This window comes from Amblyomma americanum, chromosome 5, assembly GCF_052857255.1.
Source record: "Amblyomma americanum isolate KBUSLIRL-KWMA chromosome 5, ASM5285725v1, whole genome shotgun sequence".
Classification (NCBI taxonomy): Eukaryota; Metazoa; Arthropoda; class Arachnida; order Ixodida; family Ixodidae; genus Amblyomma; species Amblyomma americanum.
The window spans coordinates 173,414,470-173,434,198 of record NC_135501.1 but is presented as its reverse complement, the minus strand read 5'-3'; the positions used below and the strand labels follow the sequence as shown (position 1 = coordinate 173,434,198).

General features: G+C 45.9%; 1 protein-coding gene across 3 annotated transcripts; it reads left to right on the top strand.

The window, feature by feature from the left end:
- Nucleotides 1–11: 11 nt before the first annotated feature.
- On the top strand, nt 12–18,073 carry Psn (presenilin). Of its 3 annotated transcripts, XM_077665827.1 has the most exons (11): nt 12–74; nt 158–299; nt 3,860–4,122; nt 4,701–4,842; nt 5,302–5,369; nt 6,275–6,495; nt 7,460–7,558; nt 8,387–8,479; nt 10,068–10,259; nt 13,585–13,697; nt 17,445–18,073. In XM_077665827.1, exons 2-11 carry the CDS (start codon nt 192–194, stop codon nt 17,598–17,600), a joined length of 1,455 nt encoding a protein of 484 aa, XP_077521953.1. In that variant the 5' UTR covers nt 12–74; nt 158–191; the 3' UTR covers nt 17,601–18,073. The 3 variants fall into 3 exon arrangements, with proteins under 3 accessions (XP_077521953.1, XP_077521952.1, XP_077521954.1); XM_077665826.1 differs by having other exon boundaries at nt 26–299; XM_077665828.1 differs by lacking the exon at nt 12–74 and having other exon boundaries at nt 285–545.
- The last annotated feature ends 1,656 nt before the right edge of the window (nt 18,074–19,729 follow it).

Below are 19,729 nucleotides of genomic sequence, written 5' to 3'. Positions count from 1 at the left end.
AGTTTACGTACGCCATCTTGGGAGTCCAAGGGGGACTAACGTTGCTTCCGTCCCCCTCCCTGCATGGATTGACAGTAAGCAGTTTCTCTTTATCTCGATGGCGAACGGGAGAACCGCCCGATATCGCTATTAAAACAGGCTGTTTTATGCTCGGCAGTGATTCGGAATCGGTGAACGAGTACATCTGCCTGATGGAACCTACGTCGACGTACGCCGACCTGGGGCGGAGCGCCGCGCCCGTCAAGTTTGATCCACCGCGCTTGAGCCGGAAGCGTCGGGACGTTGACGGCCTGCCGCAGGTATTTTGTTGTGTGCCGTGCAGGCGATGTCAGAAGCGCGTCGCACTCACGTGCTTAACCATCTGCGACAATCGCGCGCCGCTCGCCCGCTTCGCATCGCAGCATCGCCCTATTGTTCCCCGATAAAGACCAACCGGTATCGTCACAATCCGCTGTTTCCTCTTTCCTTCTCGCTTTCGTTCCATCGTGCGCTCGCAATCACGGCCCGCAGCCATGGAAGCCGCCGACGAAGCTCGGCTGATCGAGGTAAAAAAAAATGTGTATGTTGTAGTGTATGTAGTACATGTTGCACGCAGCGGCTTGCCCCGTATCTGTGTCGTCGTGTAGCGATCCGTTGGCTTTGGCGGGGCGAATGCGATCAATACAAGCCGCCCGATTTCTCTGGCCAACGGCCTGTTGTGCGACTGCCTGCGCAAAATGAGTGGAATTCGGTGCCAGTCAATACAAGCCGCGTTTTTCGTTTGTTCACGGCCTCTTCAAGGTGACGGGCGCTTTGAAATCGCTTTTCATTCATCATGGGCGCTGTTTGGTGCCACCTTCGGCTCAACTTTGTGTGTAAACATGCGTGAAACGCGGATTTGACGCTGGCGCCAGCGTTGCAGCAATGCATGGCAAGTTGATCGCTGCTGGGCGTGTCGCGGCGCGAAAGCTATCAACAGCTCATGAGTTCGGCGCAGTGGCGGAATTGTGCCACGACACCTTCGAGTCAACGCTATTCCTGTCGGGGGCCGGGTGTAAACACCTCTTGAACTGCAGCTCATTCTTGTTATTATAGGTGAGCATATAACGAAACAATGGGTATAAAAAAGAAAACAGCTGTCCTCCGAGGGCCCCAGGGATAAGTATCAGTTTATTACTTAATTCCTGCTAATTATTCGCTACCAGTGGATGCGAGAGGCCATTCCTCCCAAAGCAGAAGTAACCATCCTTGCATGTTCCTGTAATATTGGCTTTGTTTCTCAGGGCTGCTTTGTTGCAATAGGTCAGAACGCCTGCATATTGGAAGTTTAGTGTATCAAATGTTGTGCAATACATAGCGCAAATTCGGAAAGGTGTCCCTGAGCCACTGGCTGACAGGGTAACCTCTTGTCAGTGCTTACTGAAAGGAAAAGCGCAGACACAGGACGATGAAGGTGAACGACACAGGTGCTGTCGCCAGTTCCCATGTGGGTCACCTGCATTGTTCTGTGTCTGCACTGTTCCTTTCTGTCATGTCAAACCAACTAACCCGCAATGGTATCCTTGCAGCGAGCATATAAGCCGAAAAAATGCTGCGCCTGATGTCTGCTGAAGTGCTATTTCTGTGCAGCAAAATGAATGCCAACGTAATTTTTTTCACCACATACCACATGGACCCGATGTAATAGTGAGTCATCCACACTTATTTCCAAGCTTTGCGACTTGATCACTTTATGCGTTGCTGTGTAGACTCCTTAACACCATTTGTTAATGCAACTCCTGTGATATGTATTCCTCATCAGGGTTGTCTGTGGATTTAATGAAGCAGTCCATCGCACCAGTTTCAGCTTCACATATTGCAGCATTTAGCTGTAGTTGCCCAAGTATCGTATAGTGTGATGCATTTGGTGGGCACATTGTGTGAAAGCTGCAAGGTGCATTTGTCTGAAAACAGTCTAAGGTGCTGTGAATGCTTGATATTTGGCACTGCAATGGAAAGGCAGTACAAGCTTAGTGCAGAGAACTTTATTCATAGCGGCCGCAGAGGCGCAGAGTAGCTAAGGGTATCTAGCTTAAATGTTGCAGGTGGACTGACGTGGCTCATTGTCTTGTGCACTGCCCATTTCATTTTGGACTAATGCATAGTGCGTAAATGTTGTGCACGAAAACTCCGATAAATGATACGTGTCACTGCAACAAGGTTTCAGCATGGAAAGTATGGTGCAAAGATTTTTAATGCACTTGTGCCTGCTAAACTAGACTGCAGGCGCTCTATGCCAGTGGTGCCTTTTGCAGATGCATGGTCGGCTCACTTAGTTGTACAGGTGGTGGTAACCATGGATTAATGGTACAATGGCAACATAGGCCACAATGCACGTTGTCTGTTGAGAGCTACATGGCACAAGGATGGTTGAGGATGGCATCATACTGCCGCAAATTCATTCCCGTGCATCACGTTTTGGACCAAGACATCATTGTTTTAAGGCTGAGTTGGCTTTAGAAATCTACACACTTGCTGGCTTCTGCAACAAGCTCATGGCAGCTTTATCTAAGTGCAGCAAAGCGTTTTCGGTTAGGTCTTTGCTGCGTTTACATTCTTTAAACATGAACAATACTGGGTAGTTTTGCATTTTCCCCTAGATTGAGCAAAGGAGGGCACTGGGGGCATTGCTAGTTCAAGCTGCATACATAAAACAGCACCAACTCACGTGTTGGCTGCCCATAACTCATGCATTATGTAAATGCTTCGTAAATGCTTCCTTTGGCTTTTCAGCTAACAGTGGATTTGCAATGGCAGGCTCAGATTTTTTTGGTTTCTGTAGTTTTAGTACTGAGCTCTTGCTTCAGTACTTGATGGAGAAGCTGAAAGAAAACCAAAATTGTTAGAAGTTACATTTTCTGGTGTGAAACAAAAAGCTGTCTTGTAATGGCTCAATACTGCCAACTTTTGGATAGTTGGTTGAGTATTCTGGAAGTCGGAAGTGCAGCCAAGATATTACATGCAGTTGACACAGAGATGTGCACGGCACTGCTCAACGACCGAGATTAATTTCCTTTCAAAAATGCTTTAGAAAAACCTTGGAAAAGCTCATGTATGTATTGGGCAGCTTCGAAATTAGTGTTATGAGCTTCACTGCATCTACGCTCTTGGTATGCCTTTGCAGCAAGCTCATGGGACTGATTAGTTTTCACTATGTAATAATTAGATATAGTGAAGTCATCACCTCTTTATTGATGACTGGTACAAAAAGTTAACTCAGACTGGTGCTCAGTAACATCGAACGTTGGGTTAGTTTTTTAATGATTCATTGTGAAACAGCATGCACAGACAAGACCAAACAAAAGGTATAGGACAGGACGAAACAGGAGAGCTCCTGTTTCATCCTGCTCTTTGCTTTGTGTTTCGTCTTTTTTTGTGTGCATCATTTCAAACTCGTGCACAGGGACGCTATGAAAGCAACTGTGAATGTTGGGTGTTAAGTACACGAGACACGGTATAAGGACAGAGATTTTGCATTTCTCATGTTAGTATTTTATGCTTAACTTCTGAGGCTGCTCAAGCATTGTGAGGAGAAGTGGTTCCAGTGAAAACTCTCAGTGTACGGCAGTTCACTGTAAAATAGTTTAATGCAGTCATGAAAGATGCAGAATTGGAAATGGAGACAAAACAGGTGGGCGGGCGCTTTCAGTTCAAATGGAGAAAATGTCATCGGGATTGCAGGGCAGTGCATGCCACTTAATGCCTCTTGCGCAGTTTGAGGGCTGCAACTATTTGGGCTTGCCATCCGCGGCATGTGCTATGAACAGTGTTGCACTTTATACTAGGGTTTACTTCGTTGTGCCTCACTCTGAAGCGCCCATTTGTCCTTTCTGCCATGCAGCAGACGGATGATTTGGTGGAGGTGGCCTTCTCGGGTGGTGCGGCCAGCCTCGAGGCGCGGGACACTGGTGCGGCTCAGGCTCAGGTCGGGAGGGGCAGGGCGCCGTCGTGGGGGGGTGAGGGGAACGAGGAAGAGGAGGAGGAGGAGCTCAAGTATGGCGCCAAGCACGTCATCAAGCTATTTGTGCCGGTGTCGCTCTGCATGCTGGTCGTGGTGGCCACCATCAGCTCCATCAACTTTTACCGGCAAACCAACACCTACCTGTGAGTGCCTGGCCCTCCTGCGACCAGGGTCTTGCTGCGTCGCTTCTTATGCCTCTGCTCAGTGCCAAGATTATCTCAGCGGTGAAGCGCTTTTGTAGCGAGGTGTAGCCCACTGCAGGGTGGGTGTAGGTTGGTTGGTTGTAAATCCTCGTTTTTACAGCAGGCTCGCAGAGGAAGACACAAAGGATAGACACTGTGCAATTGCTGGTTGCCAAATTAAGTAGTGGTGTTGTGCATGTACGCCGAAGAACTTTAGTCTATAGAACCAAATTGCTATTTTCATGCACATGCCGACCGAGGACAGATGTTCAGCATGGCAATTTACAGCTGTTGTGATCACTTTTTTACCGTCAACAGTGTGAAAGATCTTTAAATTTCTTCCCAGTAATTTCCAGCATGAAGATGGCTTTCTCCTTCCTCTTGCACTCTATAGCACAAATTCTAAGAATGGATATTTTTGTGTTGTAAAACTTTTCCTATATCCTGTACTCGTATCTTAGCAGGTCCTTGGTGGCATGCGTTTTGCGTTTACACCTGGCATAAACGGACTGTTACTCTTGTGTGGCTCTTTTTTCCAGCGTTTATACCCCTTTCACGGATCAGACGGTGGACACAGGCACCAAGGTGTGGCAGTCGTTCGCCAACGCCTTCATCCTCATGGGTGTCATTGTGGTCATGACCATCCTCCTCATCGTCCTCTACAAGTTCCGCTGCTACAAGGTGCCTTTTTGCCTTCTGTCACCATCACTCAGCATTAAGGGAGTACTGGTTTGACCTTGGGTTGTAGTTCCTGAATTTGTCATCATCAAACTGCAAAAAAAAAAAAAAGCCTTTTGTGTTAGTATTGTGCCTGCAGTGAGGAACAGCAGGTACGCATGTGTAGGTGACCACACCGTTTGTGGGCGAAACGTGCTTTGTGCAGCTGCTAGTTCAATTTTTCAATCTAATTTTTCATCTTAAATAACTTGTTTGCTTGAAAATGTGTGATTGCATCATTGAAATGCACGCGGGCTGTGCGCATATCTACCACACTGACTTTGAGAATTAGCTCTTTGCTTCCAGCTGGCACCTTGCAGCTTTGCACCTCAGCAGCTGTTGTTTCCCAGCTTGACCTGCGAAGCTGGTTTAGCAAGGAAAGCTTTCTGTGTCCAACTTTGTGCCTGTTGTCTTGTTGTGCAGGTCATTCATGGCTGGCTGATTCTCTCCTCTCTGCTCCTGGTCTTCCTGTTTGCCTACATATTTCTTGGGTAAGTTGGTGGATGGCTGAAATGGCAGTCTGAAAATATGCGATACATAAACTACATGCGTGGCGGGCTGCGCTTCTTGCTTCGTGTTCCGTACTTACTCCCCGTGCCAGTTTTGCTTTCTTTCTCTCCCCTTTTTCCTCCCTGGTTAGCACTGCAGCGAGCATTGCGATGCTCAGACTTGCCAACCGCCTCCGTCGAGGCGCGAAAGCAAAAGTTTGCAAAAGAATAAGCGCTGCAGTAGTGGTTACATATGCAGATTAAGTGATGGAGGCACTGCCTCTAAACTGCGTTGTCACTGATTGGTGGCACCCAGCAACTTTTCTTTGCGCTTTGAGCAGCTCGGGGCAGTTCATCTGAACACCATAAATGGTGTAACAGTTGGCTGACCTCAAACTTTTGGACTAATCAGGGTGCCAAATCATGAAACACATCCTGCTAGGTGTTTTGTAACTATTATCACCAAAGTGATAAGCAACGCACATTGTCAGCTTATCGGGTAGCCAGATTGACCATTAAATACTCGGGGCCTTTATGCTGGAAAAGGTAAATACGCTCAGAAAGATAAGTGTGGAGATCTCTCTTTCAAGAAAGTGGTTAGGATGCTGGTGTGCATGCATTTTTTTATTGTCAAATTGGGAGGTGAGCCTGATGTCTTGTTGATTTATAGACTTGTCTTTCTGCCTCTAAAACCGGTTGATGTCCAGCATGTGTCTGCTCACTTTCAAAACTTGCCCAGAAGCTCTTTCCACCGAAGTCCTCTCTCTCTTTCAATTGTTCATGCCTTTTTACGCTAGTCATTTTGTCTCGGTATCCCACATGTCAACTAGCCCAGCTTTGTGCTTTAAATCCAAAGAGTGCAACTTTGGTCTTATTTCCTTGCTGGTGTGTACCTGTGCCCACTGCAGGGAAGTGCTGCGGGCGTACAACGTGCCCATGGACTACCTGACGGTGGCGTTTGCCATGTGGAACTTCGGCGTGGTGGGCATGATCTCCATCCACTGGAAGGGGCCCCTGCTGCTGCAGCAGGCCTACCTCATCCTGGTCTCGGCGCTCATGGCGCTCGTCTTCATCAAGTACTTGCCCGACTGGACCGCCTGGGTCGTCCTCGGGGTCATCTCCGTCTGGGGTGGGTCTGCGCTTGGCTTCCTTGCTCCTCTGTACCCATTTGTTGCGGCAGTCTCACGCACCAAATTTGCAACTTTCTCTAATAAAGTGGCAGTAAAGCCAGTTTTCTTGTGTGTTGTTAGTGGGGAAGTGTGCGGTAGCTTTTTGGAGCAGAAAAAGCAAGCACAGCTTAATGGCATGGAGAAAGGGACACTACAGGACAGACTGCTGTTCGTGTTTTCATCCCGTTAGGCTTTGCGCTGTTTCTCTGGCCTAAAAATGTACCGTTGAATCTCGGAATCTGTGCTTCTAAACAACTTTTCTAGGCAATGCAGCCACAGCGGTAGAGCCAGATTGCACCCTTTTTTCCTGTGCTGCAAAATATTGTTGCCAGTTGCAGTCAATAGTTTCCTTTTAAAATATAGTATTTTGGTAATATTCGGCACTTAGGGACATTTAAAATAAAGAATTTTGGTAGTATTTGTTATTTAAGGCACATTTCTAGCATAACTGCACATTTTCGGCATTAAGAGAGTCGCAGTAAAAACAGTCTGATTACAACGAATTGGCCCGTCCAGTCACAAGAAGCTTCCATGGGTGGCGCAAGCTACACCAGCGATGTAGCGAAGCAACTGCGCAGGGAGCAACGTGCCAAGCGGCCGCCCTGCAGTCTGAACTAGGTGGAGTGGGAGATTTACAAGCGCTCTACCCCTGCAGTTTTCTGATCGTTGCCAGAAATAGTTGTCGCCGAGGGTAGTCAATCACAACTCGCAGCAACTCGGCTATTATCTCATGTCTGTATTCACTCGAAGCACTTTCTGTGTTCATCCTCGTTGCAGTATTTAGCGAACTCTCAATAATTCAAACTAACAAAAATGTACCTTGACGTTAGTGGGACCAAAGGTTGTGTTTAGATGAACCCAAAGCTCAAATTAACGAGAGCCCACTGTACTGCTCCAAGATGCGCCGCTTTCTGTCTTTTCCAGACTTGATTGCCGTCCTTTGCCCCAAGGGACCCCTGCGGATCCTCGTCGAAACAGCACAGGAGCGCAACGAGCCCATTTTCCCAGCTCTCATTTACTCCTGTGAGTTGCCAGGGATAAAAAAAAAAAAAAGCCTTGAATGTCAGTATTGTTGAATTCAAAAGAGGCAGAATTTTACTGACATTTAACGGTGCGCATATTGCATAAAGGACTGCAGAGAGTATTTGTACACTATAACAATCCATATATCCGCTGATCACCTGACGGCAGCCTTGTGTTTTTTTTTTTCTATTCATGTTTTTGCTTTCGTCAAAAGCGTTCCCCACTGATTTTTTATGGCAGTCTTGCCTGCTCGATGTGTTCGCTGGAAACACATTAAAAGAAAGATTTTGCTACGTATCAGAATAATGGACCGTTACCTTCAATACTTCCAAACAGTGTCTCGCAATTTTTCTAATTTTAAAAATTTTTGCACTAGAAGGCTGGACTTGATTAGGCCTAGCTTAATGCTTATATCTTCATTATGAAAAGGTAATCCCGCTTACACAAGAAAATAACACTGCAATATTACTTAGCCACTGTATTCCAAAACTTTACCAGCACGGTAAGAAATTTTAGTGCGACACCCACACAGTTTGTGTGCCTTATCGTGCATATTTCCAGCTGCTTTTAACTGACCAGAGTCCTAATTTTATTTTTTGTTTTCCGCACATTTAGTTTTGGGAGCAGTGGTATGGGCCCAGTGCAGTAATAGAACTGGTTTCACCTCTTTGCAGCAGTAGTTGCTTAGCAGCTTTCTTGTTCCTTGTATTTTAAATTGGCTTTGTGCCCAGTATTGAACTAGTATATTTCTTTTTTTTTAAAATGCATACTTCATTATAAGTGTTTGACACGCACCCATTTATGGCACCCCTCTGCATGCTGCCGCAGCTGCCATGGCATGGTGTGTGGTGTCGATGGCTGATCGGGACCCCTTCTACACCAACCAGAACCAGCCAGGGGCACAGAGTGATGCCTCATCAGGTGAGATGCTGCCTTGCTTAACTAGTGAACAGGGATGGACTGATGACAGCAGAATAAATTTAAACTTTATGGGCACAATAAATGGGAAATGGACAGCTGGCAGTTTCTAGTTGCATTTCATTTTCACGCTTGCTCGCAGTTCTGTAGTCACCATTTGAAACATTGTACTAGTGTTTAGGATGAAGACAAGTTCTTCCGTGTCTTTGTCCGTAATGCTCCTGTAGCGTCAATCACCAAATCATTCATCTTTCTGCATTAAGTGGGGATTCCCGTTCGGGTAACTGGATATAGGGTGAAACCCTGCTCTCCATTGGGTTTCTGTTCTTTCCATGGCAGTAAACCGGATGTAGTAAGAATAGTGAGGCCCAAAAACCTTATTATTTTATATAGTGGCACCTGAACAGCGATATCTTCGGTGTTAGTTTCCTTTATTAAACTAAACTACTGACAGAAGAGATAGAAAAACAAAAACAAAATGTTTGTCACTTTCACTAGCTTGCAAGTACGTTAACCCTCATCCTACTCCTCCGAACTCGTCGGGACCTCGAACGTGTCCCTATTCTTGATGAGCTTGTTGGAGATACCCATAACCTTAAAGACGAAAGAGTCAGCAATTTCAATTTTGAAGAAAAAAAGGGGGGGGGGGGGGGGGGGGAGGCACGACCGATGGCACATGTACTTTTCTCAACAATCTTGAAGGAAACAGTGGCCCACGTTTTAGGATCCAGCTGCACGCATCCATAAGGAATACCCTCTTCAGGCGACTGGTCGGTGTTTTGTGGTAGCTGTTTTCTGGTGCTGCACATTTTCGTCAAGCCCAAACTTTTGTCCAGCAGTGCTCTTTCCATCTTATTTTGCGCAGCCCCTAAACTTTCAGTTTAAAGTGAGCAGTATAGGTCAGGTATTTCCCATCCTGAAGCGATAATAGCGGCGAACTTGCAAACACACGGGGGCAGAAATAGAGAGGATTGTTATGTTCTGGTAACTGGCGAACAAAATAAAATGAGAAGTGTGAACACGCGGTGCTACTGGCTATTCTTGGCTGCTACCAATATCAAGGATTGCGCTGCATTAATTTTTTTGCATGCCACCTGCTGGCAGTAATTAGAAAAAAATTTTGAAACTTGCACTTCACAGTAGGTGGCAATGATAGACTTCATGATATCGTTTGTGCGGCTTAATACACGGGTGATTTATAAATATATAATTTTTTCTGACATTCTATACAAAGTTAGTGGTGCAGCATTTACATGAATGCGGCCATTACACACGTATATAGGTAGTTGGGTATGTTGATGGGTATTTGCACTTGGATTCGAAAGCTCAACGATGACAGGCACACAGGAAGATGACAGCACAATGGCTTACTTGCTGCTTAAAGTCATCTTGAAATTAATTTTTATTGCTGTCGTTGATACCTTATTCCTTTCTTTTTATAAACGTCGCCATTTCTGCAAAATAATTTTCGGTATTTGAACAAAATATTGGGTTCAGAATTATTTGAATAAAATTGCTATTCGCTTTAGACCAAGCAAGCACTATCACCACACAGTCTTGCATATATTGCATCCTCATTTGTACCCCGCAGCATCGACCAACAGCCCCGGCCAGCGGATGGAAGGCGGAGACGTAGATCCGCCCGTGGAGGTGGAGCAGCCGCGGGCGCACGGGGAGCGGTTGCGACGGCGTTCGCAGCGAGGAAGTGTGGTTGTCAACAGCGGCACACTCGCTGGGGCCACCGACCATGCCAGCGACCTTCCCCGCCAGGACGAAGAAGAGAGTGAGTGCTGGCCGGAGGAAGCATAAAGGCTCTGCGTAAAGGCACTGCCTAAAGGCACTGGCATGCTTTTATGTATTGAGAGTCTTTGCATTAATTCTAAGCATGTGTGAATAGTGGTTCCTTTGGTTTGAAGCAAATACGAAGCGAATAGTAATTTTTTTTAACAATTTCGAAGCGAATATTTCAAATACTTCTGGCACACAAAAAAGATTGAACGGAACAATAGGCATTTTCAAAATCATATATTTTTCGAACACACAAGGCTATTACATGAAAAAAAAACTAAGAGTGCATTGAAGCTTTCCCACACTCAAAGTTGTGTTGACTTTCTGCAGAAATGGCCATCGGAAATTGGGGGAGCCGACCTACATGCGGTGCCGACGTATCTATGAAGTGTGAAACTAATGCCGTAAAAACTTACTTATAAAACAGTCGCTGACCAATTTTTCGGACTTGAAAGCACCCGAAAAATGGTCAGAATAATCGAACAGTCCGAAAAATTCCTGTAGTAAAAAAAAATCACTTTATTGAGATGAAATCGGCTTAAAAAATTCACCGAGTTTACCTTGCCGCAAATTTCTCTGGCTGGTGATGATTTGCGCCTGTATTTTCGCCAAAGTGGTGCTTTCACTGTACGCTCTAGACAGCAAGGTCATGGTGTTTGGTTGAATACTTCCCACGCTTATTTGATGGACCCGGCGACACCGGCGGGGCCATGTTGTCCACAACCCGAGTGTGCACTACACCGCTCGTCACACGCAAAGACACGGCACTTTTCGTTCAAAGCGGTGGAACCGCCGGCCGCAATCACAAAATGGTGAACGGATGTAACTTCGTGAAGACGGAGTGCCACTCTGTCGACGCGATCGGAGAAATCCAAGTGACGAAACGGGGAATGACAAACATATGAGACCTGCCGCGGCGGCTCAGTGGTTAGGGAGCTCGGCTACTGATCCGGAGTACCCTGGTTCGAACCAGGCCATGGCGGCCGCGTTTCAGTGGAGGCGAAACTCAAAGGCGCCGATTTTGGCCCGCAGGCGTCTGAAATTAGCCGTGAATATGTATGCGCTTCTATGGGGTGACTGACGGTGCCCCATCGAAGTGCGAAATATCGTTCAAGTCCGAATTATTGGAGTCCGAATTACCCGTCGGCTACTGTACGAAGTTTTTTTCCAAGGCTTTAGTTTGTCAAATTTACACTCCGTATTATATGCAGATCTGAACAATTTTCAGCCCAAATTCGGAGTTCCGGTCTTATTATTACTCGAAGCTATCACTGTCACGGTTCCAGTGAGAAGCGTTACCTAGCGGTGGCTTCGGTTGACTGTTAGGCCGCCGCTTAAAATTCTGCCTCACGACACGGTCTGGCCGGTAATGGTTTTGGTTTTGACGCCTTTTCATCATGCTGACCTTGTGACGTCTATGCTATCGGAAGCAGAACGGTCACACGTCACACGGTGTGAGGGCCGCGAAAGCAGTATTCACCTGCTTTTGAAAGGAAAGGAATCGTAGCTGCCGAAAACATCGGCACCGCATCAAGCGCTGTTACATGGACTGGATGAGATAGGGACGATCCACTCTATGCAGTTAGATCGCAGACGCTTGGGCCAGCATTCCTAAGGAGCTCGTCGGTCGCACTTTGAAGAACCGCAGGGTACGGAACGCATTCAGCAGAACGGAAGAAGAGTTTCTATAGAAAGATATTTCCAACTGAGGAATCATGAAAGACGGTACACCCGATGGTGACGATCACTGAGGCCCCAACTCCGAGAGCACATCCTGCGCATGCACATGCGTATGATGGAGCTGATATGCATGTGCATGCAGTGCGGGACACGAGCAGGCGCGAGTACGGTGCCTACAGCTGTACATGCCAGATATCGGCCTATCAGCACCTGCACTGCCGTCCTATGCATGTGCCAGAAGCAGCACACCGGTTTACCCGCGTGGCTCCCGCACGTGCCGGGGCGAGTATGAGCTGCTCTTTTCTCCATTACGTGCAATTCTCTGATCAATGGTGCGGACAGTGTCTGCATGAGATGAGGAGTGATGATGAGGCACATGGAGATGTGTGCCTTTTTCGATGCCTGGGGTGGTGCTGGGTGTACGTCTTGCGCGTGTCCACCAAGTCGACCATGAAATGCAGTGCAAATAAATAAAGGCCCATTACTGGGAACACCTGCCATTGCAGGGCCATGGCTTAACTGCTCCACCACTGTGCCAGGAGTGGTATGAGGACCCCCACGGATCTCTGAATGTAATGTTGAGAATGACCAATTTTCATATGTGGGCATTAACCCACTAAAGTTATCGCCTAATACCCCTGCCACACGGCAAATTTAATGTCATTCCCATCGAATGACATTAGCACCTGATGCCATTAATCGGCTGCTACGTGGGAACATTTAATGTCATTAGGTTGGAATGACATTCGCTATCGAATGAGTGTGGGGAACTCATTCACATTCTATCCGAATTGAATGTGTACTCTGGACACCAGGTACGCAGCTGAAACAAGCGACGCGAAAAAATAGCATGCGCACTGCCAAAGTTAGAAATTGTATTTATTTAGTTCTGCTAAATAAATATTAATTTTGGTGCGAACCTCTTGACACTGGAAGCTGTCGTGGATAGCTGTTGCTCTCGGTCCCAGCAGCAGCCAACGGCAGCGGCTGACCGTAAAGCAGGGCCTTTCCCGTGACCGTTGATCATTTTGAGTTGCGTGCTTCTTGCTCATTGGCGTTTCATGTTCGCTTAGCTCGCAAGTACTTAAAGACGTAACTAAGCTCTTTACCTTTTGAGCACTTCACCTCTGCGTGCGTCCGTGTGCCGCCGCGTCAGCCATTTTCTCTGTTCTTTATTGGATTTGTGGTTGACTTTGTACTTGGCTTGGCTTTTTATGGCTAAAGTGCTGGAAAAATTTCCGAAAATAATATTTGAAGCTCATATTATAGTACAAAAATGTTCTCACCCGCTTCTGAAACACTACATAACAATTTCAAACATCTTTTATGTGCCCTGATGTCTTTTAATTGTTTTATTTTTTTCACTGATCGTCACTGCCATCATTTTTGAATGACATTATTTTTTACCGTGTAGCACAGAAGGAGATTGAATGACATTCGATTGGAATGGCATTAAATTTGCCGTGTGCCAGGGGCATAAGGCAGATGTTAAGTGTCTCCTCAAATTTTTACGCAAAGGTCCAGTGCCATTCAGTATTTTTTTTCTTTGCACAAAGCCGCGCTAGCATCTCGCGTGAATATAAACTTCTTTTGTTTTTCCGGCTGACTGTTTGCATCTCCATTATGTTCTTGTTTGGCAGGAGGAGTCAAGCTCGGCCTGGGCGACTTCATCTTTTACAGCGTCTTAGTGGGAAAGGCATCGTCCTATGGCGACTGGAACACCACCGTTGCCTGCTTTGTGGCCATTCTGATCGTAAGTGCGGTGCCTTTTTATGCACACCTTCAATTCTGGCTTTTAAACTTTGGGCCCAACCTAAGCTTCTCCGTCCAGACACTAATGCTGCCATCACATGGACACTTCTGACCCTGATTGAGTCCAATTTCAAATAAAGTTCCGAGTGCGCTTGACATGCAGCGTTTCTGCATGTTCCCGCCTTACCACGATTGATGAGTTGGCATGCTAATGCCAGGTAACACTGCAGGTAGCACATAGTGGCAAGCACATTTGTGATCAAGTAAAAGTGTAACCCTCCCCCCAAAAGAAAAAGCTGGCCATTGGTTACTACACATGTGTAACACGAGGTTCAGCGACACCTATTAGAAAATATTAGGACTGGCTTGCAGTGAACGCACTAACTGCAGTAACTATGACTGTATGGCAAAAGCGATTGTGCAAGCATGGCAACGGTGTGCTGCCGTATTGGCCGTACGTAGCCGTATGGCTGTGCTATATAACTCTATTTGCAGTGCTGAACGCATTGTTTGCTGTGTCATCACATGGTGCCCTCTGTGTATGCAGGTGTGAATGGTGCATGGGCAAGTTCCCACTGCTGTGCACTAGTCGGTATTGTAGCAAGCAATGCCACTCCGCTTTGCTGTGTCCTTTTATGTTGTGCCAACGATGCTGCATAACTGGGAAACATGCCGTTAAGAGCTGTCGCTATGAAACTCTCGTGGCAAAAAAATCTTGTGGCTGTGATGGAGCTTCAGCAGGTTCCATCACAAATGCATGCAAAACACTATACAGTAGAACCCGTCTATTGTAATGTGACTCATACCAGCAAAAATCTTTGCTATATCCAGGTCTTTACTATATCAGTTCGTGATGGCATGGCTCTGAAGATGCTTTTTGGTAATTAATTGGCTACTTACTAAGCACAATGTTGGTTTATAAAAGAAACATTCGCACATACCTTCCATCCTTCTTTTATTATTCGTGTATGTGATAATTATTTATTTTAGTTATCATATTTCATGTTTTCACGTTTTCAGTTGTGTTTAAGTTTTGAGAAAGTACTACCACATTTGCACAAATAAGTGCGGCTACAAATATAATGCGGGTTTGATTTCATGTGAAAACAAAAGTTTTGCGTGAACACGATGTCATATTTTGTTCGCAGCCTCAGCGTCGTTTAGCAGGCAATATTTAAGCGCGCGACACAGTCGAGGTGTGGCGCTACCGCTCACGCAGCGCTGCCATTTGTTGCCACCTGTGTTTCGTTCTGCCATGCTGTGAATTTTCGCCCTTTTGTTCCCTTCCCTACTCTTCACTGCATTTTTACTGTCTTTACTTTCTTAGCGTCCCGTGCTTCCTTCTTTCTGCGTTCATAACCAGCTTTACTTTTGCCTCACAGCCCCAAGGACCATAAGAAGTTAGCTTTGGCTTACAGCTTCCAAGCTTAGTGGTGAAGTTATATCAGATAGCGCCGTTTAATCATCTTTGGTATGCGTTCACCTCCGAATGTCGGCCTCACGCCTGCCGTGTAATCATTCCGCAGAAGCTCTTTACTATAACTGAAAAAAAAAAAAAATTTACAGTCTGTGGGAGGCAAAATGGGACCACAGTTTCACTTAACTATGTCCGAGTTTACTATAGCGGAGTCTTGTTGTACTACTGGCCGATGCATGTGAGTGCTGCATTTTTTGCATTCTTGTTCATTGCTGCGAAGGCAGGCACGGCATTTTGGGAGTGTTAGCACAGTTTTGGAAATCAAGCTGTGTTGAATGCAGTAGCAGTTTTTCAAGTTTTATAACTTTTTAAAAATATCTTTCTAGGCGTTTCATATTTAGTTTGCATTCGAATGTTTCCCGAGTACTGCAGACCTCGACCAGATCAAAAATCGTGGTTGTGCTTCAGGAGCAGGCTTGATCGAAGTTGAAATGTCTGTGTTGCAACATTGAATGTGCTTTCAGTTAGACGCTAATTGACTTGGTTCATGACGAGAGCGGCATAAGGAAGTGCAGAAATGTTCTTATTGGGAACTGCTGTACTGATTTGAAGGATGTTGCAGTTATGAAAAAAAAGTACGGAGTGAGGTGGTGGTGATTGGTGTTTATGCGGCCTAAAAATCACATAAGAGAAACATATACACACCACGATCACTGCCTGTCACTTTAAATTTTTGTTCACAGAACAGAGAAGCCAAAAGTACACAGAAAATCAAAACTCTTGCATGCACAGAGGACTTTTCATTTCCTTTCACAGGCTGCAAAATGCTTTTACAGAGCCTCCTCGCATTCCTATCACCTGAAGCCTAATGAAAAATTACCGGGAAGAAAAACAGCTCATTCTCTTGGAAGCTATCAGAAGGTTCTGCGATGCATGTGTCCGCGTCTTTTTTTGATCATGTACGCCTTGACCATTTCTGGACATTTCTATCTGATCGCTGCGGGTGAAGCTGACCTCGGCCTTATCTAACAGTAAAACCTCGTTATTTAGATCCCTGTTAATTTGGAACTTTGGATCATTTGGATGGCCGCCAGAGCCTAATGGCCATATAAGCCTATGGCATCGGAAACTTGTTTATTCAGACGCCCCGGGGTTGGCATCGGTTAATTCAGACGGGCTCCCAATGTGGCACCGTTTCGAGGTATGATCTGTTCGGAAAGCGATCGTCCAAATATTCGTCCTCGGGAATGCACTGTTTCGCACGCTCCTCTGAAGTGCGCAATGGCAGTGTGTTGTCAATCGGCTGGCCACCTGTTGCTGATCGTTTTCCTTTTGTGTTTTTAAGGCACCTGGCCTCTGCGGCACCAGTGTGTGCTTTCCTCGCATTCATACGTGTAGTATTTCCATTCTTCCAGCGAAACTGCACGCTCGTCGCATTGTTTGTGTGGTGAAGCCTCCTCTAGTGCAATGTCACATGCACAGAAGCTCTGGCCTACCGCATCGCGTAGTGAAGCTGCGGTGACCCCTATCATTACCGGATATTTCTGCTTCCTACACTTCAGACAGTGGGCACGAATTAAAGCGTTCGACGGAACTGTGAAAAATTGCCTGTGTCTTTTAGTTTTCACTCTTAAAAGGAGATGCCCATTGCCCAGTGTATCGGCAAATAAATTATAATTTCATGCGAACAGTTTTTGCCCGTTTTCTAGGGCCATTCGATAATTCCGCGTTCAGGTATAATTCCAACGTTTTTCTGCACTCGAAGTCTGAATTAACGTTTTATTTAAATGCAGGAAACATTTTTTGTGGAACTGCCGGCAATGCACAAGCAAGGTTACATGGTGCTTTAACTTTCAAAGACCAGCTACGCTCTCTAAGCCGCTCATTAACAGGCTGGCCAGTCTGGTCAGTCTCTTTATGCGGCAACAGACGTGTTGCCGCATGAACGAGGAATTTCGTGTGCGATTCCACATCTGCAAGTTTTTTCTCTTCGACTACCGTGTAGCTACTCCCTCCATTGTCACCCGCACACTCCAGCTTCGTGGGCACACAGCGCTGAACACTCCACCCAGCTTATTGGTTACAGTGAAGACAACTTTTCGTCCGTATCACAGGAATTTTTGGTTTGATCTGTATTTTTGTTTTCTATCAGATGCCCATACATATCATTCTGTGAATAAAAATTTCAGTTCATAACGCTTGTGGTTTGCATGTGTTCCTGCCTCTAGCCTGTTTTTTGTGCTGCTTGAATGTGAAGTTCAGGTAGGTTAACGACACGTTTATGTCTCGCGCAACATGTCACAACCTCCGTTCTGTGCGTTACTGTTTCAGGGTCTGTGCCTAACCTTGCTCCTGCTGGCTATATTCAAGAAGGCACTTCCCGCCTTGCCCATCTCCATCACCTTCGGCCTCATCTTCTACTTCGCAACGTCGTCACTCGTCCAACCGTTTGCAGACAGTCTGGCGGGAGAGCAGATCTTCATATGAGGATGCACAAAGGACGTCGATGCAGCTGCAAGTCATTCTTATGTTGCCGGGACCACTTGTCCCAAGTCACAAGCAACGGCTTCGTGCTTTTCTTCCCTGTATAAAGAACCCTTAGACAAGTGATGTGTGACATGCACTCGCTCAAGCTCAGGTGCTGTCAGACTTGGACCCAAGAGTTCATACTTTATAGTGAACCCCCCCCCCCCCTTGTGACGTCTTACTGGCTGCGTTGACCCAGAAGATTGTACAGATCACATTTCCGCTTGCTCGCGTCTTTGCTGGATTGTTTATTTGCGTACAGTTGTAACAAAGGGAGGTTTATTTATATGATTTTAACGTGACCCCGTTTTTGGGCTAAGCCACCATGTGGTTTGTTTTGTTTGAAGCCGGTTCCGGCATTCAATGTTGCGGGTGTTGTGCAGACATCTTGCCATTGAAAGTGCTCCTAAATAAATCTGTTATGGAACTCTTCATTTGTGGCACCCTCACTGTGGGGTTATGGCAGCTGCTACATATGTACCGTTTGTCCTAGACTGCACATAACGGAAAACAAACATTACTGTAACCAACACCCCATATGTATGGTGCAGACAATTTTGTTTCCAAGTACAGTATTTACTCTTGTAATGAACCCACCCCCCAACTTTTGTTGAGAATTTTTTGACCTCGCGTAGATAATGTGTGCCTGGCCTTCAAGGCCGGTATCCAGCATGTTCCTTTTATCTCACCGCAGACAACTAGCACTGACGATCACAAAATCGTCGGATCATGCTGTGGTACAGTGAAGACCTTTTGAAGCGAACGATGTTAAGCACCAGTGACTCCGATGCGGATGACACGGAGATGTAGCTTTTTGACAGCACTCTTGTTGATGAGGGATGGATGGATGCATATGAAATTTTGTCTTACAAAAAAATCTTATCGAAACTTTATTTTCTCAAGTAATGAACCCTCCCTCCCAACTTGATGTGAACTTTTCTGGAAGAAAAGCGGGTTCATTATGTGAGTAAATATTTTACTTGCTTTGACTTTGCAGCACAAGTCTCAAACCTAGCACGGTATGAGAGTAGCATAAAAAGAAGCCAGCACATCGTCAGGCTTGCATATTAAGGCTTATCACAGGAGGGACATAACGTTTTGTACAGTTTATGAGGCTGGCTGAGTCTGTGTAATTATTTGAAATCTGTGTTGGTGAAAAGCAACCCTCTTGCACCTGATAGTGCGTGTGATGAGCTGGAGAACACTGTTTCCCGGGAACGACATTTTTTAATTGATTACCCTGTGCGTTTGCTCATCCAAAGTACCTAGTTGTAGGATCTTGTACATCAAGAGGCTGACAGCACTGGCACTTGACACGTAAGCCAAAGGACCATAGGAGTGTTCCATTTCTTACATGGCACCATTTGACCTCAGGGCATCGCTTGTCGCTGTTATCATAGCCATTTTGTGCATGTTCCTGACACTGCTCCTTGATTGTATACCTAGGAGATGGCTCTGCAGAAAGCAATACAATTGGAATACACGCTTGGCCTGCAGTTTGCTGCATTTCTTAATCCTTTCTGCATAGTTGCAAGGCTTGGAAATTTGCAGCCGAGGATACTGACTACAGTTGGCAGCTTGTGACCCTCGTTATCACTCTTCATTCCGTTCATGTCTGTGCTGCCGCCCTAAGTCTGCCGCAAAGGCCGACTTACAAGTGCTTTTATTTATTTTCTTGGCATGTCTAAATGCAGAAATGTCTGTTGAGTTAAGGCAGTTTTTATACTTTATAGCGAAAACTGAAGTTAAGATGGAATAGAACATCTGGTTACTGGGTTTTCCACAGGTCCATCAAATGGCTGATAGGAAAAGGGCTCCTGATGAATTGCTAAGTGGTGTGGCTTATTTGTAGGATTGTAAGCAGCAGGATTTGGTGTGATGAACGATGTTGCTTGCACCTACTTGTTTGGCTTTCCATATTTGACTTTGCAGCACAAGTCTCAAACCTAGCACGGCATGCGAGTAGCATATAAAGAAGCCAGCACCTCGTCAGGCTTGCATATTAAGGCATGTCACAGGAGGGACATAACGTTTTGTTCTGTTTTTGCAGCTGGCTGCATCTGTAATTATTTAGCAAACCCCCTCAGTGG

Coding starts and splice junctions, on each gene's coding strand:
- Psn (XM_077665826.1), top strand. CDS start 147: ATGCTCGGCAGTGATTCGGAATCGGTGAACGAGTACATCTGCCTGATG. Junction 4,843..5,301: donor ACAAGTTCCGCTGCTACAAG/GTGCCTTTTTGC, acceptor CTTGTTGTGCAG/GTCATTCATGGCTGGCTGAT. Junction 7,559..8,386: donor CCCAGCTCTCATTTACTCCT/GTGAGTTGCCAG, acceptor ATGCTGCCGCAG/CTGCCATGGCATGGTGTGTG.